The sequence below is a fragment of the Mauremys mutica genome, chromosome 5 (assembly GCF_020497125.1).
Source record: "Mauremys mutica isolate MM-2020 ecotype Southern chromosome 5, ASM2049712v1, whole genome shotgun sequence".
In the NCBI taxonomy this organism is placed as follows: Eukaryota; Metazoa; Chordata; order Testudines; family Geoemydidae; genus Mauremys; species Mauremys mutica.
The window spans coordinates 8,659,752-8,685,617 of NC_059076.1; the positions used below are offsets into that span (position 1 = coordinate 8,659,752).

At 42.1% G+C, this 25,866-nt stretch overlaps 1 protein-coding gene across 13 annotated transcripts in view; it reads left to right on the top strand.

Moving 5' to 3' along the window:
* ADGRL3 (adhesion G protein-coupled receptor L3) overlaps nt 1-25,866 on the top strand; it is an 834,374-nt gene that overhangs the window by 616,515 nt on the left and 191,993 nt on the right. For 9 of the 13 annotated variants that reach the window (XM_045018219.1, XM_045018220.1, XM_045018222.1 and 6 more), the window contains 2 exons: nt 21,588-21,893; nt 24,883-24,986. In XM_045018219.1, coding sequence (XP_044874154.1) covers nt 21,588-21,893; nt 24,883-24,986 — 410 coding nt within the window. The remainder of the gene's footprint in view (nt 1-21,587; nt 21,894-24,882; nt 24,987-25,866) is intronic. The other 4 variants (XM_045018225.1, XM_045018213.1, XM_045018217.1 and 1 more) reach the window with 1 other exon arrangement.

Consider the following 25,866-nt stretch of genomic DNA (forward strand, 5'->3'; position numbering starts at 1 on the left):
GGCTTCCCGATGCTCATCTTTTTGAGACTTTGTGTGTGAGGACAGTTCGAGGTTGTTAGGCCAATAAAATTAGCCTGCTTTGACAAATGCTCAGCAAGGCCTTAGCCTCTGAAATCACACTTTACGTTACAGGTCATAGAATCAGAGAATAGTAGGACTGGAAGGAACCTCGGGAGGTCATCTAGTCCAGTGCCCTGCACTCATGGCAGGACTAAGTATTATCTAGACCAGGGGTCCCCAACGCGGTGCCCGCCGGGGTGTCTAAGTGTGCCCGCATACTGGCCAGTGGATGAGCATACGCCAAAATGCTGCCAAAATTCGGTGGCATTTCAGCGGTGACGACTCTGAATGACACCGCTTGTTGGTGGCATTTCAGCAGATGCTCATCCGCCATCACGGTCCTCCGTGGCTCGTTATCTGGCACCCGCCAGACAAAAAAGGTTGGGGACCACTGATCTAGACCATTCCTGAGAGGTGTTTGTCTAAAAAATCCTCAATGATGGAGATTCCGCAACCTCCCTAGGTAATTTATTCCAGTGCTTAACTACTCTGACAGTTAGCAAGTTTTTCTTAGGCCTGGTCCACACTGGGGGGCAGTGTCGAGGTAAGATACGCAATTTCAGCTACGGGAATACCGTAGCTGAAGTCGAAGTATCTTATCTCGACTTGCCTCCCGTCATCACCGCTCGGGATCGACGTCCGCGGCTCCCCCGTCGACTCCGCTACCGCCACTCGCTCCGGTGGAGTTCCGGAGTCGATGGGAGCGCGTTCGGGGATCGATATATCACGTCTAGATGAGACGCGATATATCCATCCCCGCAAAATCAATCGCTATCCGCCAATTTGGCGGGTAGTCTGGACGTACCCTAAATGTCCAACCTAAACCTCCCCTGCTGCATTGCTTCTTGTCCTAAACCCATTGCTTCTTGTCCTAAGCTTAGAGGTTAATGAGAACAATTTTTTCACGCCTCCTTGTAACAATCTTTTATTTATTTGAAAACTGTTATCATGTCCCTCCTCAGTTTTCTCTTTTCCAGACTAAACAAACCCATTTTTTTCAACCTTCCCTCATAGGTCATGTTTTCTAGATCTTTAATCATTTTGGTTGCTCATCCCTGGACTTTCTCCAATTTGTCCACATGTTTCCTGAAATGTGGTGCCCAGAACTGGACACAATACTCCAGTTGAGGCCCAATCAGCGCAGAGTAGAGCAGAAGAATTACTTCTTGTGTCTTGCTTACAACTCCTGATAATACATCCCAGAATGATGTTTGCTTTTTTTGCAACAGTGTTATTACACTGTTGACTCATATTTAGCTTGTGATCCACTATGACCCCCCAGATCCCTTTCCGCAGTACTCCTTCCTAAGCAGTAATTTCCCATTTTCTATGTGTGTAAATGATTGTTCCTTCCTAAGTGGAGTACTTGGAATTTGTCCTTACTGAATTGCATCCTATTTACTTCAGATCTTTTCTCCAGTTTGTCCAGATCATTTTGAATTTTAATCCTATCCTCCAAAGCACTTGCAACTCCTCCCAGCTTGGTATCAACCACAAACTTTATAAGTGTACTCTCTATGCCATTATCTAAATCATTAATGGCAGATGGGGTGAGCATCTCTCTGGCAAATATTTACAACACAAATGAATTTCAATAGATTAGAAATTGAAGGGGAAGATATCAAAGTACAGCTTGCTATTATTTCCTTGTTTTGTTTTAATCATAAGAAATATAAAATTAGTCTTGGTCTATGTGTTAGAAACATAGAGTGCCTTTTTAGCAGTGTATTGAACCAGTAATTTTATCCTGCACTTATGCTAAAATCTGAACAAAGAGTCTCTGATGTCCTTTTTTGAAGCTGATCCAGATTGCATGCTTCTCTTGCTTTTTTTTTCTTCTGGCTTTCTAATATATGTTCATATCTTGTGTCATTAATAAAAACATTTGAAATGTGTGCAAGTTTAGCCACCTAATAGATTTTTATAAAATGACAAGTTTGGTGCGTACCAGTTTACTGTGTATGTTTAGGAGACATTCCTTTTTTGATCAAACTGTCACTTTTGTTCCATACAGATGGCAGCTATTAGTTCTTATTAGAGTTACTCAGGGAGAATAAGATTAAACATTTGAAAATAACTCCAGAGGACTTTATTAACCTGATTACATTACTTCAACATCTTACGTTTTCTCCTTACTATATTGACGTTCAGTTTCTTCTCATTGTATTGATGTTCATTTCCCCATTACAAATATTGACGTCTCTCCTTTTTATGGGCCTGATTCAAAGCCAAGCAAAGTCAATAGAGCATCTTCCCATTTACTGCAAGATGAATTTTGAGCTTAAACTCCATGTACAGTGTCAGGTGTTTACCTCAATTAACTTTTGACAAAATAGAATTTAAAAAGAAGTCTGATTGGGTATTCATAGAATCATAGCATCTCAGGGTTGGAAGGGACCTCAGGAGGTCATCTAGTCCAACCCCCTGCTCAAAGCAGGACCAAACCCAACTAAATCATCCCAGCCAGGGCTTTGTCAAGCCTGACCTTAAAAACCTCTAAGGAAGGAGATTCCACCACCTCCCTAGGTAACCCATTCCAGTTCTTCACCACCCTACTAGTGAAAAAGTTTTTCCTAATGTCCAACCTAAACCTCCCCCTCTGCAACTTGAGACCATTACTCCTTGTTCTGTCATCTTCTACCACTGAGAACAGTCTAGATCCATCCTCTTTGGAACCCCCTTTCAGGTAGTTGAAAGCAGCTATCAAATCCCCCCTCATTCTTCTCTTCTGCAGACTAAACAATCCCAGTTCCCTCAGCCTCTCCTCATAAGTCATGTGCTCCAACCTCCTAATCATTTTTGTTGCCCTCCGCTGGACTCTCTCCAATTTATCCACATCCTTCTTGTAGTCTGGGGCCCAAACTGGACACAGTACTCCAGATGAGGCCTCACCAGTGCTGAATAGACCGGAATGATCACATCCCTCGATCTGCTGGAAATGCCCCTACTTATACAACCCAAAATGCCATTAGCCTTCTTGGCAACAAGGGCACACTGTTGACTCATATTCAGCTTTTCGTCCACCGTAACCCCTAGGTCCTTTTCTGCAGAACTGCTGCCCAGCCATTCGGTCCCTAGTCTGTAGCAGTGCATGGGATTCTTCCGTCCTAAGTGCAGGACTCTGCACTTGTCCTTGTTGAACCTCATCATATTTCTTTTGGCCCAATCCTCTAATTTGTCTAGGTCCCTCTGTATCCTATCCCTACCCTCCAGCGTATCAACCACTCCTCCCAGTTTAGTGTCATCTGCAAACTTGCTAAGGGTGCAGTCCACACCATCCTCCAGATCGTTAATGAAGATATTGAACAAAACCGGCCCCAGCACCGACCCTTGGGGCACTCCACTTGATACCGGCTGCCAACTAGACATGGAACCATTGATCACTACCCGTTGAGCCCGACCATCTAGCCAGTTTTCTATCCACCTTACCGTCCATTCATCCAGCCCATACTTCTTTAACTTGCTGGCAAGAATACTGTGGGAGACTGTATCAAAAGCTTTGCTAAAGTCCAGAAATAGCACATCCACTGCTTTCCCCTCATCCTCAGAGCCCGTTATCTCGTCATAGAAGGCAATTAGGTTAGTCAGGCATGACTTGCCCTTGGTGAATCCATGCTGACTGTTCCTGATCACTTTCCCCTCCTTTAAGTGGTTCAGAATTGATTCCTTGAGGACCTGTTCCATGATTTTTCCAGGGACTGAGATGAGACTGACTGGCCTGTAGTTCCCTGGATCTTCCTTCTTCCCTTTTTTAAAGATGGGCACTACATTAGCTTTTTTCCAGTCATCCGGGATCTCCCCCGATCGCCATGATTTTTCAAAGATAATGGCCAATGGCTCTGCAATCTCATCGGCCAACTCCTTTAGCACCCTCAGATGCAGCGCATCCGGCCCCATGGACTTGTGCTTGTCCAGCTTTTCTAAATAGTCCTGAACTACTTCTTTCTCCACAGAGAGCTGGTCACCTCCTCCCCATACCGTGCTGCAGAGTGCAGCTATCTGGGAGCTGACCTTGTCTGTGAAGACAGAGGCAAAAAAAGCATTGAGTACACTAGCTTTCTCCACATCCTCTGTCACTAGGTTCCCTCCCTCATTCAGCAAGGGGCCCACACTTTCCTTGGGTTTTAAAATTAGAAATTAGCATTAGTGTTTTTCTCCATGTTCTTATTAACATTTGATTTTGAAATCAAGATTTTGGGTAACACTTTCAAAAGTGCTTATGTGACATCTCAGCCTGTGTCATGGAAAGTTAAGGAGACATAGGCCCTTAAAGCACCAAAGTTAGATTTGGGGGAAAAAATTGGACTTGGGTTCATAAATCACTTAGGCCCAGAGCCTCAAAGTTATTTAGGTGCCTGATTCCCAGTGAGGGTTAGGCTGAAGAGAGTCTACCACAATGTATGGGTTATATGGTAGGAAACCTGCAGCCTTTGAACTGGAATAAATTCAATGCCTGGCATAGGAGAGTGTGGGTGATGGGCAGGTAGCACCCCTCCTGACACTTACAATTCATCCATGGCTCTGTCTTCATTTCACTGCTTTGTCCACATCAAATGCCACCCCCGTCTCAATGGGTGGAGAAACTTGATGGGGACAGTGGTGAAAATGGTGGCCTCAGCAGCGAGAGAAGGAGATATTCGCAGAAGGATACCTGGTAGCTCCTCCCGCCTGTTGGAGTCTCTGGCACTCATTGGCCAGCTGGGTTGGGGACGGGGTGTTGATTGGCCAACATTCCCCGGTTCCCAAGATTTCACTTGGGGTAGGAGCCATATGGAGCTTCTTTCAGCTCTGCTCTAGTAGTGCATCTAAATACCTTTGAGGATGTGGATGGAAGTTAGGGGTGCGGTGCCTTTGAGGATCTGGGCCATGGGCACTTTAGAAATTATTGCCCTTTGCCTTTTTTTGTTTGCTTTTTAATTCTATCTATCTATCTATCTAAAAATACTGTGTGTGTGTGTGTTAAAAATCTGCTACACTGCAGCAACGTTTGTTCACAGTGTTAATACCTCATTTGGTGTTAAAGCCCTGTGTACAATATCAGTCCTCCATAAAATCAATTTAGGCCTCAGTCCTGTAGTCAGAGGCATGAAAGCAGATCCCTGAAGATGAATAACAACAATACTGGACAGAGCTTTACACAATATTTAAATACATATGCAAAACAATAAAGCATACTGGAAGGGATCTAAACAGTGCTTTATGGTCTGTGAAGGAAAATGCTTCATTTTGAAAAAGATCTGAATATTGATGTTCTCAGAATAGACTCTCGTCAGCTTTTTGTAATGTGTTCACATGAGAGATTCGTTTTGTTTAATGCAAACATATTCCCTGCCCTTCTCTCTGCTTTCCCCCTGTCCCCAAAGGAGGAAGTTAAATCACAGGCGGGTTTGATGAAGTAACGTGAAGGGTATGAAATTATCCAAGCAATGAAATTCAGAATCAGAAGCGAATCAGAGTAGGAAGCCTTGTCCGCGCCGAGTTATGGGAGAGGTCTTAGAGCAGTGAGAGCACTGCATGTCCAGTATTTGCCACAGCTGGGCACAAGAGGGTGAGCTTTGAGGGCGGGGAGAGGCTGCCTTTTCTCTGCATTTCCCTGCTTCTGGAGCTTTAAATCAGCAACTCTCTTTGTAATTTAATCTATTTACAACCCACGAAGGAGTACACACTAAAATAAATAAATAACAGCCACTACAAGCAGAGACTAGGCAGAGCACAGTGCCCTCTGGAGAAAAGCACTCAGCAGCATTCAGATTTGCCTTAGCAATGGGAATTTTTTATCTGTCTTGGAACACCGGTGGCCCTGCAACGCTAGGGAAAATGCATGGTTTTGGCGAGGGACATAAAGCAAACTTTGATGTCGTGTGTGTATGTGTGGGGGAGTATCACTTTTGTTGCTGTTTGACTAGGCAAAACCATTATTAGGGGATAATAGAAGGACAGTATCCATTCAACAGCTAATATGTAAACAAGAAGCCCCGCTTTCAGTGCTTTGGCTATTGCACTGTAGTGCAGTCTGCTTTGCATCTTAATGTGGTTAATCCACACTTGGGTTGAAGGGGGAAAAAGTTTAAGCCGTCTCCCTGTGGCAGTTTTGCTTTTTCTGACATTTTTCTCTCCCTCTCCCCTTTTTAATTTCAACTGGCTGACACAGCGGCAAAGCATGTTTGCTCAAATCCCTAGCCTCAGAGCACCTGGGAATCCAGAGAATCTGAAAATACTGTCATGGCAGATATGTAGTAAACAAGTTGCATGCGAAAAGCATTCTTTACAATATTAATCTCCTAAATCATCAGGCACAAGGAAGAAAGCCTCCACCGCCTGCTTCCATCCCACCCACTCACCCACCCACGCTGTACATGCATGTATTGCAAAGGTTTGAAGCTGCATCTCTGTAGTTCCAGTGTAATTTTTTTTGTTTTGTTTTGTTGTGCCTGCTCTCTTTCTCAAGTGTAACAGCACAACACAATCAGTTTTTAAATATTAATATGAGATTTGCTGGAGTGCATCTTGGAAGCATTGAGTCACTGAGAATTGAAAAACATAATCTGTGCTTTTGAAAGCCATCCAATTCCGTTTTATTTACAGACTTTGAGCCATTTCACAAATTGAAAAGCAACCATCCAGCCATTCCGTGTTTAAATTATTATACGTTTAAAAGATCCCAAGACATTTCTCAGTGGGCAATAGCCCATTTCATTGAATACATCCAGATCAAAGACTATACGCACAAGGATAAGCAGAGAAGTTCAAAAAATAGTTATTTTTCAGGAAAGTTATATTTATAGCCTGAATTGAAAAAGCAAATATAGTAGCCAGTAGTCAAAGCACAAGGGGACATTCTGTAGCTGAGATCTTGGGCTAATGGAAGGACTCATTGTGAGCTTCAGCTGCATTGATTAGGTCAGTCACTATCACCCCCTAAAGCCACTTGGTCATAACCCTTCAATTTTGTGGCACTCAGTCATGTTTCTATATGCTGAAAGGTAGCAAATACAGACACAGACTACTGCTGTCGAATGGCAAAAAAAAAAAAAAAGGATTTTGTGGCACTGACTGGATATAAAGTATGCAATTCAAAATACAGAGGAAAATACAAAAAAAATAGGTAAGATACAATAAAATTACAATTACTGAATAAAAATTACATCGATCGCTCTCCAAAATGGCCAAGAAAAAATAATTTTCTACATTCAATATAGTTTTACATTTGCTTTTTCTCTTGAGAAACTAAAAGCCACGTGTCCCCTTGTGGGTGTAATATAGTTAGTGTAATTAAAAAACAACAAGAACCCCTCCAAAAATCTTGACCTGCAGTAAATCTATTCAAGCTATTTGTGTGTGCGTGCATCCGCTAAAGTGGCTAGAATGAAAAACTGACAATATGTGTTGCTGAAATCAAAAGTGATTTCTACAACGATGAGGTATTAGGGAATTCCTGCTGGTTTTCTCTTTAATGGAGTTTGAGGTATGCAAATTGGAAGACAATGTATCAGATCTGCAACCAAGGCTCTGATGGATGTGAATCACACTGGGGAACATAGATTGTTTAGGAGGTTAGACATTCCCTATATACTTTCAGTAATAATATGCAACTGTTGTACCCTGGGGGGGAAAAGGGTGGGGGGATATGATCTTCCTTTTTGAAATAACATGTGACATAAAAAAGGCAGATCTGATATTTTAAAATATATTAATTCAAAATAATGCAGCCACATACGACAGTGTTTGCACGTAAATGGAGCGATTTAAAGCTAGATCGCCTAAAAATAGCTCTTTGACTGAACTCTCAGATCTTAGATTAGTCCATTTATAATAAATCCTGATGCACTGTCTATTGGATCAGCTCCTCTGTAATGTTTCCCTGTTTACCAGGGCTCCATAGTTAATCTGCATTTCCAAAAGCATTACGACACTACCTTCCCCTGTACTGTAAATGATGGCCCAGTCTTAATTTCTGTCCAAATGTTCAGAACCAATTGTAAAAGGTGAGAGTAAAAGCTTGTGATGAACGTTCTTATTAGAAGGCTTCTGAAGAGTGAGAGAGATTCACAGAGACAGCCTGGGCATTGAATGAGAGAGAGCAGGTAAGACTCTGGGTAAGGTCTTTATCTAGCCATGGCCTGATAAAAGCTGAGAAGGGTGATGATATGATATAGCACTTTCCTAACTACCTGGTGCCAAAGCCGGGGAAATTCTTAACATTTCCCTTTGTTAAATGTAATGTGCAGTAGTTAAATATTTAAATCTGCTTGTTGTAGCCCCAGAGTTGGGCCAGGAAACATGTCTTTTTTCGAATGGCTCGCTACAGGCTTACATTTTCAACTGAGGCATCAGGTCCTCTGACTTTTTGGAAAAGCTCAAAGGTGGCGGGTATTTTGGAATGAGACTGAACATTTATTTCTCAAATAAAAATTTAATGAGCCCAATAAGAGAGCTGCTGGGTGCTGAATAGTATGGATTGGAAAATGGATATTTTTCCCACAGAAACTTTTCACCTTATTATTTGTGGAGGGGAAGGGGGGAAGGAATTCAGCCCAAACCACAATGTTTTCAGTATTTGGCCAGAAGGTTTTTGACAAAAACTCAAAATTTTCCATGGAAGACAGAATTTTTGTATGTAAAGTTTACTTTAGTGAAGAACCTACATTTCCATTGCGAAACAGTTTTGATGGGAAAAATGTGACCAGCTGTAATGCTGAGCTGTTTGGACAGTCTCATTCCGAATGCTTAGTGCTTGGAATATAATTAATCAAATCATTGAGGCAATGTGGTTTAGTGGTAGAGAAGGAGTCTAGCATCCTGCAGTAGAACACAGCCTTTTTTAGTTTTCACACCCTTGAATTTTATGTCATTCTGTTTTTTCAAATTAATTTAAAAAGCTCAAAGTGATGTTCTGATAAATCACAATGTTTTAAGTATCTGATGGGTAGCCGTGTTAGTCTGGATCTGTAAAAAGCAACAAAGAGTCCTGTGGCACCTTAAAGACTAACAGATATATTGGAGCATAAGCTTTCGTGGGTGAATACCCACTTCGTCAGACGTTTTAACTGGCTTCAGGTTGAATCCAGCTAAAGCTATCGAGTTTGCATCAGATTTTGGGCCACAGCAATAAATCCTGCCCCGACATTCAGAATTCACCTAAAATTTCATCTGGATCCATGTGAGCCTCTTTCCATGTTTGTCAAAATGTTTGTGAATGTTTGGACCAACCTCCCAATCAGCTTGTTCCAGTGACTGCCCACTCATCTTAGATTTTCTGGCAGAGATGGAAGAACTGCTTGTCTTACAGAATGTCTTTCAAGTTGACTTGGCTTGGTGTGGGTCCATATTTCCAAAGAGTTCACTTATAGAAGACCTTGAGCAGACTGTTGAGACACATTGGGCTTTTGTCCATCCAATCCCATCTCTCAGGCATTTTCTTGTATGTATCCCTTCAGCAACCCCAGCTACTGAAAGAGTTCAAGAGAATCGTATTTTACTCTTGTGTTCCTATATGTCTCTGGTTCAGATTCATCCATGATTGGCAAGAGAGCCCTTGTATAATGGACTGCAATCCATAGGTTTGGTATGAGAGACACTTGGCCTTCCTCTTTAGTAAACACAAGTAATTTTTCCTGTTCTATACAGTTAGTTCTGTTTATTGAAATGGAGGGTAATCTGTTTTTGCTGCTTCCCTGTGCCATAACTACTCTGTGGTAGTAGAATACAGGAACCAATATTCAAATGGGTACAGAGATATACATCTAGCTAGCTAGACACACATACACATTACATGGGACAGCACAGGATGGTGCTGCTCTTCGCCTCATGTACCAAAGACAATATGTCACTCAAGTGGTTAATCAACAAGCCATATTCCAAGGTATTTGCTCATATCATTGTTAATAATGCTGGTACACATGCAAGGCTTGACCCAAAGCTTATTGAAGTTGATGAGCATCTTGCCATTGATTTCAGTGGACTTTGGATCAAATCTATAAAGGAAGAAACAGAAACAGGATTGGTTTTTCAATTAAAAATATTGTTTCTACTAAGATTAAAAAAAATGCAGTGACAAGTGTTGGACAATGCCAATAGGAAACTAATTCACTCAAGGAAGGTTTACAAGACAGTGGAAGAGAGAAAAACAGCTGTTTTGATTTTTTTAAAATGTTTTAAACCAGAATGTTTTTTTTTCTTTCAAGAGGTATCTAAACCTTCCTGTTAAGCATGTAAATATATCTTGTTCGATTGTTTGATAGGAAAAGAAAGGAAAGGAATGAAATGCTCTAAGCAAAATAAGTATTTATCATATAGAAAAAGGACAAAATTAGGTTTTGAATTTCTAACATCCTTTCACAAACCGGCAATGCTGTGTTTTCTTAATACGTAAATAATTGTGAATGCAGACACAGAAGATTTGTATGAGAAAATAACTTGATTGCTCTAAATTTCAATGGAAGTTGAACTGTTCAATTGCATTCTGAATAGTTGCCCCAGTGTTTTCAGTGGGAGACCTGTTCAGAGCATCCAAACTGATGAACATGCATTGTTTTTTGGGCTTCAACATCTGTTAGAATGCCATGCTTTCTCCAGGCTTGCTGTAAAGCCTTATAGAATCACTTAGTTTAGCTGGACATCCTGTGTGAAACTGCAAGCACTCCCTCACCCGCCACTGAAATAGCTCTGTGTGTGTGTTTATACTAGAACAAACCTTTACATTCACAGATTCATAGGTTTTAAGGTCAGAAGGGATCTTGGTGATCATCTAGTCTGACATCCAGGGCATAGAACTTTATCCTGCAATTTCTATGTCACCTCTTTCCAGAAAGATATCCAGCCTTGATTTAACTTTTTTGCTGGGACCCCCTTTGAAACTATTTCAGGCAGTGACAACCCTCCTTCCCCCCAAGAAAGTGATAGCAAATTAGTGTACATACTCATAGATATCGCCATCCTTACTTCTGCACTGCTGCCAGTGGCAATACTGCCTTCAGAACTGGGTGGCCAGAGAGAGGCAGCTGCTGTATCGCCACTCCCCCTCCAACTACCTCTTCCTCCCAGCAATATTTTTGTGATCTCGCGACCCCCATACAATAGCCTTGTGACCCGCTTTTGGGTCGGGACCCTCAGTTTGAGAAATGATTTAAAGGCTTCAAGAGATGGAAAATCCACCATGTCCCTAGGTAAGTTGTTCCAAAGATGAATTACCCAGGATAATTTTCCTGATGCTTAGACACCCTCAAAGACTACCTGAGCAAATGAAGATCTGGTGATTACAGGCACTCTTGCCTAGAATCAAAGCTGTTTATATTGTAATATAAAAAGATCAGTCTTGCCGTTTTTAAATCAAGATGTGAGGACTTCAGTCACTCAGGCGGAGGTTATGGGCCTATCGCAGGCATGGGCAGATGAGATTCTGTGGCCTGCGATGTGCAAGAGGCCAGGCTAGATCATGATGGTCCCTTCTGGTCTTAATGTCTGTGAGTCTAGTGTACGGCCACTGGTGAACACAGTCCGGTGTCTGACAATGCCACAAAGGAGTGAATAACCGAGTCTGAGATGACATGTGGGATTCTTCCTATGTCAGGAACCCACACAGTGATCTTAGCCCAACTGAATACAGCTGGGCTATCACTTTAGGCAATGAAGTAAAAAATAAAGGACATGGTTATTCCACGTGCTTGAAAACACTGCTTGTTTTGAGCATAGTCCTTACTTGGTCTTTACTCTGGCAAAATTCCCACTGAGCCTAATGGGAGTTTTGCCTGAGCATGGACCTTGAGGTTTGAACTCTGTGTGAAATTTGAGAAATAGAAAGAGCAAGGAAGCTGGTCATATCTTTTCCTCATACAGTCAGCCCATTAGGTAGGGCTATATATTTCCTAGTGAGTTGCAGCGATCCTGCTGAGGACCTTAGAAATGCCCTTTTGTCGCTGTCACTCTAGTCTGAGCATGTCTGGAAAAGCTAGTCTTGTATTATTGATGTAGACTTTCTGTATATGTATAGGACATGGGGAGAAAAAATAAAGTATCGCTTTGGGTTATCCAGGGAAGGGATGGGTGCCTAAACCAGGGCTCACACTTTCCCAGCAGCTCCATGGATTACGTTTAGCTCCAGAACGATGCTCCATAGAATCCAAGTGTAGAGTCTCACAAATGTTCTGCATCTAAAGCTTGGTATAAAAATCTAAATTTACCCTAAATCTAACCTTAAACTCTCAGAATGGCAAAGCATAATAAAACAAGCCGTAAAAATAAAATAACCATAAATATGCATTTCTAGTTATGATAAGGTTAATGATTTTTAAAGGTTACTGCTACTCTGTAAGAAAACATTGTATTATGAAGTAGTGTCTCCTATTAAAATGGCCCCATGCAACACTGATTTTCTTCAAGTTTAAAATTTACCATTTATTGGCAGTGTGGATAAATCTGGGTAGCTCATCTATATTCTGTACTGTAGCACTTCAAGTAATTTTGCACAAGTTGCAGTCTATTCATGGTTTTACTTGGATTTAAGAGTTATTTATATGTAAATGATTCCAATCTCTTATTCTTTTCCAACTAACCAATTAAGTTGGTTTTAAAGTACATGGACGTGTGAGTGAAATCTACTGTGGGAGCTTTCTGTGTTCTGTAAAACTCACTGCTGTTAATATGGCAATCTTGTCTTTTGGAACTCATTATCACGGTGACTTGTTGAATAATTAGACCTTTGAACTGAATTCAGTAGTATCCCATCCATCTAATTCTGTTAGGTGACTTCAACCAGTTGTTTTATTCTTTCTTATCATTTGTCCTTTGTATGATGTGAAGCGGAATTCAGTGCTGAGATTGTTTTTATTTATTTATTTGTAAAGGTAACAGACAAGCACACACACACACAAAGGAAAGAGAAAAATACCCTTGAAACTGGTTCTTGCATCAATGCTCAGGGGTCTAGGCAGATAAAATAACTGCCATTTTATGACTAAGGGAACATATTTGTAAATTCCCCATGCATAGCTGATCAAATAAACCTTCCAGAGCTGCAACCTAAAAACAATATAGTCCAAGATTTACAATAACTATTTCTAAAAGGCAGACTCAACATTTCAACCCTCTCGAGATTTCTGTTCAAGTCAATGGGAGCTGCTGAGCACTCGTCACTTTGAAAACCAGGTCATTTGTTGAGTTGCCTGAATATGGACTTACCCCCAAATTTTTGACACCCATTAATGAACATTTTGGCCATGTATACATAGGCATTAATTCTGGTATTGTTCTCAAATGACTGCTTGAAAAACAATTTGTCTTTTACACCTACGCTCAGAAATGTTTGTAAAAATTGAGTGGTCACTCATAACTAGGTTGGATATTAGGAAAAACTTTTTCACTCAGAGAGTGGTGAAGCACTGGAATGGGTTATCTAGGGAGGTGGTGGACTCTCCTTCCTTAAAAAGAACAGGAGTACTTGTGGCACCTTAAAGACTAACAAATTTATTTTAGCATGAGCTTTCGTGAGCTGCAGCTCACTTCTTCGGATGCAAATTTTCATTTGCCATTATTTTAACTACTGCTTGTAACCTCAGGAGCCTTTTTGCCTGGTGTATTACTCCCCCAAGTGGGATAAAGGAACTGCCAATAGCCTCTTCCCAGGTGTCATTACTGTTCCATATTGTGTTAAACGGACAAGGTCCTCCAGTGAGGTCTGGGGAATTGAGTGGGATAGCCAGGACAGGAACACCAGTTTGAGAGTGGGCTGGGATGTGGCTGCAGACCCAGCATTTAGAAATATTAAGGGTCTGAGCTATCCACAATTGCTGCTGGATAAAAGAATTGTCATTGTGAACTCCCCAGACCTTAAGACACCAGCAGCCGAGGAACAGGCGCCACCAGAGGCTCATGTTGGAGGCAGGGCCCTTCTGGTTCTGACAAGCTCAATTGAGGAAACCACAGTCACGGTTTTACGTCTACCAGGCAGCAGGCGCTAGGCTCGCTACTGCTTCTTCTTGGGCCTTGCTTTAGGTCATCATCTGCTTCTGGCAACCCTTATTAGAGCGTAGATTGTAAGGTATTGCAGGCTGTTCCTCTACGTCTTCTTCTGGAGTCAAAATTGACTCTGCGTGGTCCTGAGATGACGATTGGTTTGCTGGGGGTGGTGCATTCTTACACTGCGAAGCATGTATCCACTCCGCGATGCCAGACAGCTTAACAGCCGTCTGGCTAGTAAGCAGGGCCTGATGATTCTTTGATGTTCTTTAAGTCTCTTTACTACTTCTTCCTTGACTCTGGCTATAACAATGGCCTTCACACCTTATCTTTTCCTGATGCATACATTCCTCATTCACACAAACAGATTGATAATACAAACAGTAGTATTTTATATCAAGCAAAAAGGCATTGCAAATTAAACCTTGCTAAGTTTTACAATCAATAACCAAGACAATTTACATTGAGACCCAGGCCTTCAATGTTTCTCTAAGGCCTGGTCTACACTAAGAACGGGGGTCGAACTAGGGTATGCAAATTCAGCTTCGTGAATAGCGTAGCTGAATTCGAAGTACCCTAGTTCGAAGTACTCACCCGTCCAGACGCCACGGAACCGAACTCCGCGGCTCCAAGGTCGACTCCGCCACCGCCGTTTGCAGTGGTGGAGTACCGGAGTCGAACAGAGCGCTTCCGGAGTTCAAACTATCGCGTCTATATTATATCGCGTCTATATATCGCTTCCGGAGTCGAACTCTCCGCGTCGAACTGGCATGTAAGTGTAGACTAGCCCTAATTGACTTAACATAGACACAATAGAGAATCCTGTATCTTACTAACTAAATCTTAAAACAAAAAGTTAAGAGAGGGCCCAATTTGTAATGCATATGGGAAAATGAAATCTTATAGTTCCAGAGGGTCATTTCTTTCTGCTATTCAAAAAGGGTGGCTAGCAGGATGAAATCAAATCATACATTAATTCTTATGGGACATTATAAAATCCATGGGACTTTATAAAATCCTGCTCCTACATATCCCCCTTTTGACATTAAGATTATTAATCGCCAGTGTCACTTCTTATTTAGTCCACGTAATAGAAAATACTGGGAGGTGATTTGGGCCTGTGGCTCTAGCTTTGCATACATTCGTTTTATCCAACAGCACATTTTAAAAATTTCAATTAAACACATACACTTTAAAACCAAAAATAATTAGGGGTAGTAACATTAGTATGCCACTAGTTGTGGGAGACCATCCAGAAAATATGCTATACCAATGGTAAGCTGTTATGTCTTTCTGCAGTGGCAATTCTTAACATGTCCCCATTTGCGTGTATAATATGAATGGTCCCGTTTCCCACATTGTTTTTTTTTCTAGGAACTGTTACCTTTTTACATAGTTACCAATCATTTTAACAGATGATTGGTAACTGTTTGCCATTCAATGCCAAGACTGATAGAGAACTCAGCTAAATCAGTGCTTACAGTAAACTGAGACTTTTTTGTTGTTGTTGTTGTTGTGGCAAATAGTAAATGTGATTATTGGTAAGCACAGTACTTACATTACATGTACATTTGTCTTCTGGTGGGTTGCTAATACTTTTTAAACACTTTTCCCCAAGAATTAATACATACACATAGCCCATTATACAGTACTTTGGATTATCTGAAAGACAATAATAACAGTTTTCTACCCCTTTTGGGGTGGCATTGATTATTGATTAAAGATTCCATTCTTTTACAAATACCCTTGCTGATTGCAGGCAAAACAGAGGAATTACCGCCATATTTTCCTGTGGTTTTTGTTTTGTTTGGTTTGGTTTGGTTTTATAGGCAGGCCAGGTTTTAATGGCTTCTACTTTTTAAGGGTTATGGGGAAATTATTCCACTGTTTAGTTATTAAATTCATGAGGTGGTGTACCTCAAGTTTTTCCTCTTATATAGCAGACCAAGTTTGTAATGTTTTTCCTGCTGTGTTAAGCTTTAAGTTTATTCACAGGTAGTAGCTGAGAAGCATCATTACCATATTACCTTAAAGGATTTTTCCAAAAATCATACACACTATATGTTGTTACAGGGGTACTTACTAACATTTAATTTATTTCAATGTTTAATATTAACAATAACATTAGCGTTAAATCTATTAAAGGTATCTTGTTATACCAGGCAATTTGTTTGCTGACCAGGTATGTTCTTTATTTTCAGCTTCTTTTGTGCTGGCAGTTCTCACCTTTCTTTATCAGTTAGGTAATTTGCATCAACACAGGCTTGGCTTTTGGATTCAAAGCCATCAGCAGAGCTCAGAGACTCTGTCTTAACACATAGGGATCTGAAAAAGAAAACACAGCCTATTGCGGCTCTTTTTGGAGCCCTAATAGGATTTTAATTCAGTAGCACATTTCATTTGCATTTCTTGTATCCCTTTCTACAATATACACTGCACATGTCCTAGGGAAAATGCTTCTATACTATAACTTTTTTAAAACATTAGCCATATTAATTTTTACATAAGGTGTAACTGTTTCTTTTTGTTCTGACAGAGTTTTCATGTACCCTTATCAAAGTGACAGTCTGATTACACAGAGCCATTTTAAGGCTCAGTGTTTTTAATGTTGCTTCATAGAATCATAGAATCTCAGGGTTGGAAGGGACCTCAGGAGGTCATCTAGTCCAACCCCCTGCTCAAAGCAGGACCAAACCCAACTAAATCATCCCAGCCAGGGCTTTGTCAAGCCTGACCTTAAAAACCTCTAAGGAAGGAGATTCCACTACCTCCCTAGGTAACCCATTCCAGTTCTTCACCACCCTACTAGTGAAAAAGTTTTTCCTAATATCCAACCTAAACCTCCCCCTCTGCAACTTGAGACCATTACTCCTTGTTCTGTCATCTTCTACCACTGAGAACAGTCTAGATCCTTCTTTTTGTTTTGTGCACCTCACCTCTGCTGTTGCTTCAGAGGGTCACTGTTAATTTCTTATTCTTTCACTACAGCTCTTATCTGATTGTTACCAAAAAAAACAAACAATCAACCAAACAAAAAGACTCCAGAATCTCTCCCTGTTCTCCTGACTTTGACTGCCCTATTGCAGCCATGACTTGGTCTTTATTTAAAAACATCGTAATTTTTGTAAAGAATCAAGTTACCCCTTAAGGGTTAAATGCTAAATCCCAAAGCCAAACAACACTAATTACCTGTGTCTTGCAAAAAGGTCTGTCAGTTTTGCAACTTTGAATTAAAGAGTTAAATGAATTTTTAGTGGCATTAAAAACAAAAACAAAACCAATTTATCTTACACCTACAAAACAGGAGTTTTACAAACCAGATGTGCTGGTTTAGATTCTTAGAACTTTACATATTTTCACAGACAGATACATACACATTTTCTTTTCCTTAACGTTCCTTTACACGGCTTTGTTTTTACATAGCTGTATATATATTTGGATTATTTACAGGCATTCTTCTGGAAAAGGGCCCATTCCAAGGCTGCAAAGAAACCAAGAATTCTCTCTCTTTAACATGGTCCTTTTTAACATTTTCACAGAGTTTAACGGCTTAATTCTCTCCAGCCTGTAGCGTTAACTTTTCACTCTTTCCTTAAATCACTTGTTTATCTCTCAAAATGACACCTTTATCACCTCAGATTTCACCATTTTCAGTATTGTTCCAGGGGTTCATGCCTGGACTTACAGCTTTTCTTACTCTTGACACTATGCCCTTAGGGCTTCCAACCTGTTTTTCAGTTTCTTTATCTGTTGCTTGCCTGCTTGTCTGGGCCCGATCCTGCTTTTTCCAGTGAACCGTTTGTGAGTGATTTGTGGTCATTTCACAATTTTGAAAGAAATGTTTAAGGAAAGGGACCAGGAAGGGTGGGGGCTAGTTGAGGAACCCACCTTCTTTTCTGAATTGGTAGTGGAACACTAAAGAATCAGTTTCTGAGGCAGACAACAAAGGGGAACAGAACAAGGGGCTTTTTGTCCTTTTTACAATGAGATGGGAGTATGAAGGGGGTTGGATCGATCCAGGGTGGAGGTTTTTTGAGAACGGGGTAAAGGGGCGCGCTCGGTCTGGTGGTGGGAGAGGAGGCTTTTAATAAAGCTTTTAACTTATTATTTGAATATTTGAGAAAGGCCAATTGATTTTGTCCACCTATGATTTGCCTCTTCCCACCACTGCATGAAACAATTAACCTCTCCTTTAGCCAATTTAGTTTTAGGTTGGCCGAGTTTGTCCTTTAAGACGTCCACTCGGTCTTTGTTCCAAAATTTTAACAGTGGCCACTGAGTTTTGGGATTCCCCTGAGTTAGCCTAGACCATTTTTCCAGAAATTTACAGGAGTCCGGACCCTTTTTACAGGAGTCTGGACCCATCCTAAAATACATAAATGAGCCGGCGTTCGTTTAGGGAACTGTCCCGACTTAGACGTCTGGTTACCCATACAGGAGGACTTCACACACCAATTGCACAAGAAGGAAATTCGGGTTCGCTAGAGCGATGCCCGGTGCAACACACAAAAGGAGCCCACAGGCTACTACCTCAATCGCCCTTGCTTTCACACCAAGGGTTTTACCCAAAGTGCAGTGCGGCTGCGATTGTGCAGATTCCACTCACTCAGACTGCAGGGACAGGAACCCCTTGGTCGGCGACTGCACCCAGACTCAAACACTCCACAGGAAGACGGATAGACACAGAGACAGGACAGTCCTCAGTCTGGACAAAACACAGAAATAATTACCTGACCAGATTCCTGATGTCAGATCCCGGGATCCCTACCAGAACAGAGTGGGAACCAACAGGTTCGATGGCGTAGACTTCACTATGGTCGTGCACCTTTCTGTTCTGGTGGAGGACCGCTCGGGCCAAATGCCCAGGTGCCGGCTGCCACAGTCGTCCTACAAAAACGGTCAGGAATCACACAGCCCCAGTGAAGACAGTTGCCATCTCAGTGGGACCTCCAAATTGTCAAAGTTAGACTCAGGACTCACAGTTTGTCAGACCACTCTGTTTTATTAGCACAGCGCTCTGCTAATAACACCCAGATAATGTGAGCACCATGCAAGACACAAACAGTCTTATTTATATAGATAAAAGGGCAAGAACGTAACAAGATAACAAAGGAAGTGGAATCTGATAAGTTTACCTGGGCTAGACATGCATAGCTTACTAATTGTTACCGATCTTCTGTTAATGTTTCACCATTGTTTATGCCTCATGTTTCTTTTCCTGGCACCTGTATTTCAACATTTCTTATTTCTGCTTAAAGGTACATACAACATTTCTTTAATCCATTCTTATTTTTACAATATAATTCATTCTACTTTCACAGAATCCATGGGTTAGATTCCCCATGTCACTTTGCCTCAGTTTTCCACCTGTGTAATGGGGCGGATAGCCTGTCCATACCACGCAGGGTGCTGTGAGGATCAGTACATTAACAATGATGATGTGCTCAGACACTACATTCATAGACTCATAGAAATGTAGGACTGGAAAGGAGCCTCGAGAGGTCATCTAGTCCAGTTCCCTGCACTCAGGGCAGGACTAAGTAAAGTGTTTGTCTCCAGGGCGTCAAGGGGTATATTTGCTTTTAAGGAGCAAAAGCCAACATATCTTTAAATGGTGTTGTGTAGTGTCATGGGCTGCAGTGACTCTCCTGCTGTGAAACTGGGCTTGTGTGGGACTCTTGTTCCTCTCCAAACGGGGTCACTTCGGCAAGCCCTAGTTGCAAGAGAGGAGCAAAATGTTACGCCAAGCAAAAATCAGAAGGCCTCAGTCTCCTAGCAGAAGTGTATGATATACTGTCATGGGGGTGGGGCACGAATGTCCCTGCTCAGTGAGGAAATGTGCTGGAAAAGGCATCCATTCCTTCGATGGTGGGGATAACAGGAAGCCAATTCTTCTCTACCCTTGTGCATCGTGTACTCATTGGAATGGTGGCACTTTAAATGAATGCACAAGATACAAGGCAGTAGGGAGCCAGAACCCATAGCTCTGTCTCAGCCTGAAGTGCAAATTGTAATGAAGAACCTAATAAGAGTGCTCTGTTTGGTCATCTTTTCAAAAGTCCTAATCAGTGCCAACATGTGGGTCTAAATAGCAGGCAAAATAATGTAATTACAAGGGGACTGTCTCTCCATATTTTCACACACAATACTTAGCAGAGCAATTATGCAACACAGAGCAGGTTAATGTTGTTTTAAATTAGTTAACCTCTCATTGCTGCCGGGCCCCTCTTGTCAGCAACAGTTGTAATGGAACATCCTTTTAATGATTAAACCATCAAGGAATGTGTCTTCTGTGAGATGTTCCTTTAAGGCCACCGTACATGCTACATAGTGAGGGCGCCGGTATTACTGGTAGGATCAGGCATTAGCATGGGAGTTATTACAGAATGTAAATGAGTTAGTTCCATAAACCACCTCTGGGCTAATCCCTGGGTGTGCACTTGTGGCTGGAATGACTCCCCACAAGACAGTGCTGTTGTCAGGCACCGCAAGAGGGTGGTTTCACTCAGTCATTACCGCAGTTCTGCACTCTGGGGCTGACATTGAGCGGGGTGCTGGGAATCTCTGTGAGCAGCAGTTCCTGGTGAAGGCTTTTCTAGTTCAGTCACAGTTAATACAACCAAGTGACAGGAGCTTGCTTGGAAAGATCTACTCTATCCTGTTGCATTTTAGATACTTATACGTAGGTGTGGTAGAATTCAATTTTTATTTCTTGATCATTTTGACAGATCATATTGATGTTTATTTGTAAGAATCGTTTTAGATTTCTATCAATTTACATTTTCAGTTGTGCAAAATTATAGGTTTTAAGCATTTCCCCCCATTTTTATCAATTTAAATATCCATGGTTTTGGGGCGGGAGAAGGTCTGACAATTATTTAGACAGTAGATTTGAGATTCAAAAAGTTAAAGCTTTGTGAAACACAAATTGTCAACCTCACATGTCAAAATATTCGAAGTAAATATCTTTAAATCAACAGATCATGCCTGTTTTTACTATTCATTTGCTAGTCCATTTGTAATGATCCTCATTCAAAAGTGTAAATCTCTGGATTTTGACACTAATAAGTTCTCAAGAGGCATTTCTTTTATTTTACCTATCTATAAATTGTAATTATTATCAATGGAAATATTTTTTCATCGGTTTGTGTATGTAGGTGAAGTCAACATTGGCTGAGATTTAGCAAGAAAAATCAAATTCATCCAAGCCTATTTATATAGCAGCCTCGCCTACAGTGGTCAGCAGCAGACGGTTTAATAAGGAGTTAATGTTTGATTGGAAGAAACCGAACACTTCCTATTTGTTTTGTACTGTAGTTGCACTCTGTGAGGAGAGTGTCTTTGCTATGCTTCAGGAAGGACTATGAAAGCCTACCTTTAGCAAAGCTGTAATTAATGAGTTGTTTGGTACTTGGACACAGTTTTGATGCAGTCACTTCCTATGGTCCTTGCTAATTTTGTAGAGCAAACAGTGCATCATGAAATATTTATGTGTCCTCTATGTTAGAACATCTCAAAGCCAAAGAGATCAGCAATTGCACTTTTTTTTTTAACATACTTTTGCTTTGTTTCAGAAGTATCGACATCTGGGGCGCATGGCATGGGAAGCACCACCACCAGCACCCCTCTTCTCCTCACCGCCACGAGCACCGGGCGCACCACCACCACCTCAGCCGTGGGCAGAAGGAACAGGAGCACGAGCACACCCTCCCTGGTGGTGGATGTCCCCGATGAAATGACTACACCCCTTCCACCTGCCTCCTCCCAGCTCCCCGCTGTAGGGGCAGAGAGCTGTGAGGCTGTGGAAGCCCGTGAGATAATGTGGTTTAGGACCCGGCAAGGACAGATGGCAAAGCAGCCGTGCCCTATGGGGACAGTAGGTGAGCCCCATTGAAATGGCCTGAGCAAGTCATGTGTGGATGCTGGGTGGTGATGTTGGTTCCTTCTGGCCTTTAATGCTCTGCCTCTGTCTCTGTTTGTCTGGTTCTTTCAGTGACTTGGTCAGAGATCTGCTTGCTACTACCATTTATAACATACACACTGTCTCCTGGCAGGCAGGCCCGCATGGCCTGGCACCAGTGGAATAAGCTAATGGTTATTTAGGAAGTGTGGCAGGCAGCTGAGGAACTCCCAGCTGTATGAAGGACCAGCTCCTGAATATGCCTAGCACTCCCTGCAAGACCCTGAACACCTTCAACTCCCAGTGAAAACAATGGGAGGGGAAGGCTGCCCAGCATCTGGCAATATCAGGCCTTGGTGCCCCAAGGGAAATGTCCTGTTCAGTATATTATGCAATACACTTTATTGTCTTTGTTCTGAGCAGTGCCTGGGCTGATTGCTGAGGTTTTAGTGGTTTGAAGTTTATCCTAAGTCTTGTCGTTTGCCATGGTGTGATTTTGGCTGTTTCAATTGATACAGTTTTAAAGATTCTCAAACTGGGGTGCATAAAGTTGGGCTCCCTGATCCATAGGTAGGCACCTAACTGGAAGTGGCTGATTTGTCAGAACGACCACACAACTCCAGCACCCACTGAAGTTCCGGGGAAAGGAAAGGCACAGTCCCCTGTCAAATACATACAGGAGAGCTGGCCAAAAATTGAGAATTTTTTTTATGAAAAGCAAAAGTTCAAAATGATTTTTTCTCTGACATGTCAAACAACTGGATGGTTTTTTGTTTGTTTGTTTTGGGGTTTTTTTGCCAAAATTTTTAAGAAAAAATTGTCTGTTTTTTTGGTGAAAATGTTCAGGAGATTTTTAGCCAGTTCTAGTCAGGGACGGATTAATCTTTTTTGGGCCCTTGCACCCGGACCATGGCCCCACCCCCACCCAAGGCCCCGCCCCTGCTCCGCCCTGAGGTCCCACCCCTGCATGGCCTCTTTGCCCCAAGACCCTGCCGGTGCTCCTCTTTAAGGCCCTACCCCTGCTCAGAGAGGGCACTGGGGTTGTATCCCCAGTAGGCTAATGTCTAAGGCATAGCCTGCTACACTGGAGACTATGGGTTCAAGTCCTTTCTGGGGGGAAAAGCTCTTCTCCCTTTTTGGAGGGAATGAGCACCAGGGGATGGGTCACTTGCTGATTACCCGTTCTGTTCATTCCCTCTGGGGCAAGCTGGCATTGGCCATTCTCAGTAGACAGGATACTGGGCTAGATGGACCTTTGGTCTGACCCAGTAAGGCCATTCTTATTTTCTTCTTAGAGGAGCAAGCGGTGGGTGGGGAAGAGGCCAAATGGAGGTGGAGCGAGCAGGCAGGGCCTCTTTTGAGCATGGGCCCGGTGCCACAATTCCATTGGTGTAATTGTAAACCTGGTTCTAGTATCCAGTTTTGAGGACCTGTATGCCAAAAAGATCTAAGGAAGGTGGAGGGAATTCACTAAAGAGCAACAAAAAATTAATACAGGGTTGGAAGAAGTGGAGAAAAGTTTAAAAGAGCAAAATATGTTAGGTCTTAGTTTTCCAGTGCCGGGCATCTTGTGTCATCATTTACATCTGTGTGCGCTGCTTCTGATCCTTCTTTCACACCAGGTGAGGTGAATAAAGTAAAATAGATATAAACCCTGTGTTTGTGAGAGGAGAATTGGACCCAGAAAGTGCAGAGTGGGCATAAAATAGTACTTTGGGTGCCTTTTAGAGGCACTTTATGCAGATGTAAATGATTACACAAAGTCTAGGTCACTGGAGGATCAGGCCCATTGCTCAGCTGTGTGACGACCAAGGAGAGAATAAAATAATCCTCTATAAAGTCCCGTTCATAAAATGAAGTAAAGAAAGGAAGCAAAAGAAAAGTTAGGCTGAATATCAGGAGCCATCTCCTAACAGCGAGGTCTATGAGGCTGGGGAATAGCCTTTGTAGGGAATCTGTGTGCCCCATTGCATGAGTTATAGAAAACTAGATTGGATGAAGTATTTTGGAATATGGAAAAATTCCCCACAGGCAGGGGATGGTCCAGAGTGGCCAGTAGGCCTTCCCTAGCTCTAATTTCTGTGATTCATTAAAGCTGCCATGTGTTGTCAGTGCACCTGTTCCTGCTCCCTTTGAAGACATCAGCAAAGCACTCGTTGACTTTAATAGGAGTAACATCAGGCCCCACATCTCATTTACTTCCCTATTGAAAAGTTTGGCTCTTCAATGCAGAGCACCTTATGGGATGCAGGCTCTTTAATCCACATCTCTGCTTCCTTGCCTTCTAAAAATGTCTCACTGAACCATTGAGACTGAGTTTCTCTTTGTCTGTAAGCTCCTGGTATATTTTGCGGGGTTTTTTTCAGGAGAGTGCTTAGGAAGTATTTGCTAAGCAGCTTCTCCCCTAAAGTCCCTTTTGTCACCAGGTGTGTAGTGGTGGGGATGGGGGGAGCGTGACCGTATTGCATCTTATTTGTAGCTATCAAACTTGGTGTGTTTCCATCCATGTGGTTCCAGGGCTTTACAGTGCAGCAGAATTTTCATAAAATGGCAGGGGAGAGGGATGGTGAGTCTCAGGGACTGATTTTGGAGTCACTTGGGGGGCAAAGCAAAGAGAAAGCCTTGCCTGTTGGTTAGGGCAGTAGCCTAGGACTTGTGGGACCAAGGTTCACTTTCCTCATCTGTCATGGGCTCCCTGTGTGACCTTGGACAAGTCAATGGAGATAATGGTACTTCCCAGAGGCATTGTGAGGATAAATACATTAAAGATTGTCAGGTGCTTGGATACTATAGTAATGTGGGCCAGGCATATCTTCCCATTGAGGTCCTCAAAACATAGCTTACATGGTTTGCAAATGTTGGGTACACTTTCTCTCATTATGAAATGTCTGAAGCCTGTGAAAATAAACCCAGGCTTATTAACGCATTTGCTAGCAGATAATAGAGTCCTTCCCGTGTTGTCTTTTTAGGTGTTTCAACTTTCCTGTGTCTCGCTCCTGATGGGATCTGGGACCCACAAGGGCCGGACCTCAGCAACTGCTCTTCTCCCTGGGTCAATCACATCACACAGAAGGTAAAGTTCTATTTTCAAAGAACCTTCATTGATCCTGTGTGCTGCGGTTTTGTCAATTATATTGCATCATATTAATATGCCATCTCTGGTACCATCTCTGGTGACAAAGGAAATAGTGCTTAAGCCAAAAGATAACAATAACAGATGTGATGGCCATGCCAGCAACCTGTGATGCCCTGGCGCAAAAGCAAGCCATCCTGGGGCTATGGAATGGGGTGGAGCAGGAATTTTAAAGGCCTGGTGCCTGTAACACTGGGAGGATGAGGAGAGTTGGAAAATAAGATTTAAACTAATGTAGCCAATTAGAAAAGGGAAGGGAGAGGAGAGACCTTGAGTTTGAGGGGGGAAAGTGATACAAGAATGTTGAAATACAAGATTATCAAGAAAGGGATCTTTTTCCCTCGTGTGTCCTAACGTTTTTTCTGGTTCTTTGTCACCATAGAATAATCCTGTAATGAAATCTTTCCCAATGACACAATTGCCCAGTACAATTGGGTTTCCATATTGAAGACTTGCTCGCTATTTTCAATTTCTCTTAAGGCATGAAAGCTTAGTCCCCGTGAACATTTCTGGTGCTCACATTTTGGCCTCCAGGGCAGTCAAACAATGGCTTTTGTTACTTTTCATCAGACTGTCCACAGCATGGAAAACTACAGAGAGAATAGTTAATGGGGATGCAAAACCAGCATTCCGGAGGAAAGGGAACTAGGAACCGGAGTATATTGGATTAGCCAATGGAAATAAAAACAACCTTACCCCCATCTTTTGACAAAGTTATATGATGAATGTTTTGAAGCTCTTCATCATTTATCAGTGCTAAAAGGACATTAACATGTGACAATAAAAGCTCTCCGACTCCGAAATGAACAGGCCCAGTTTG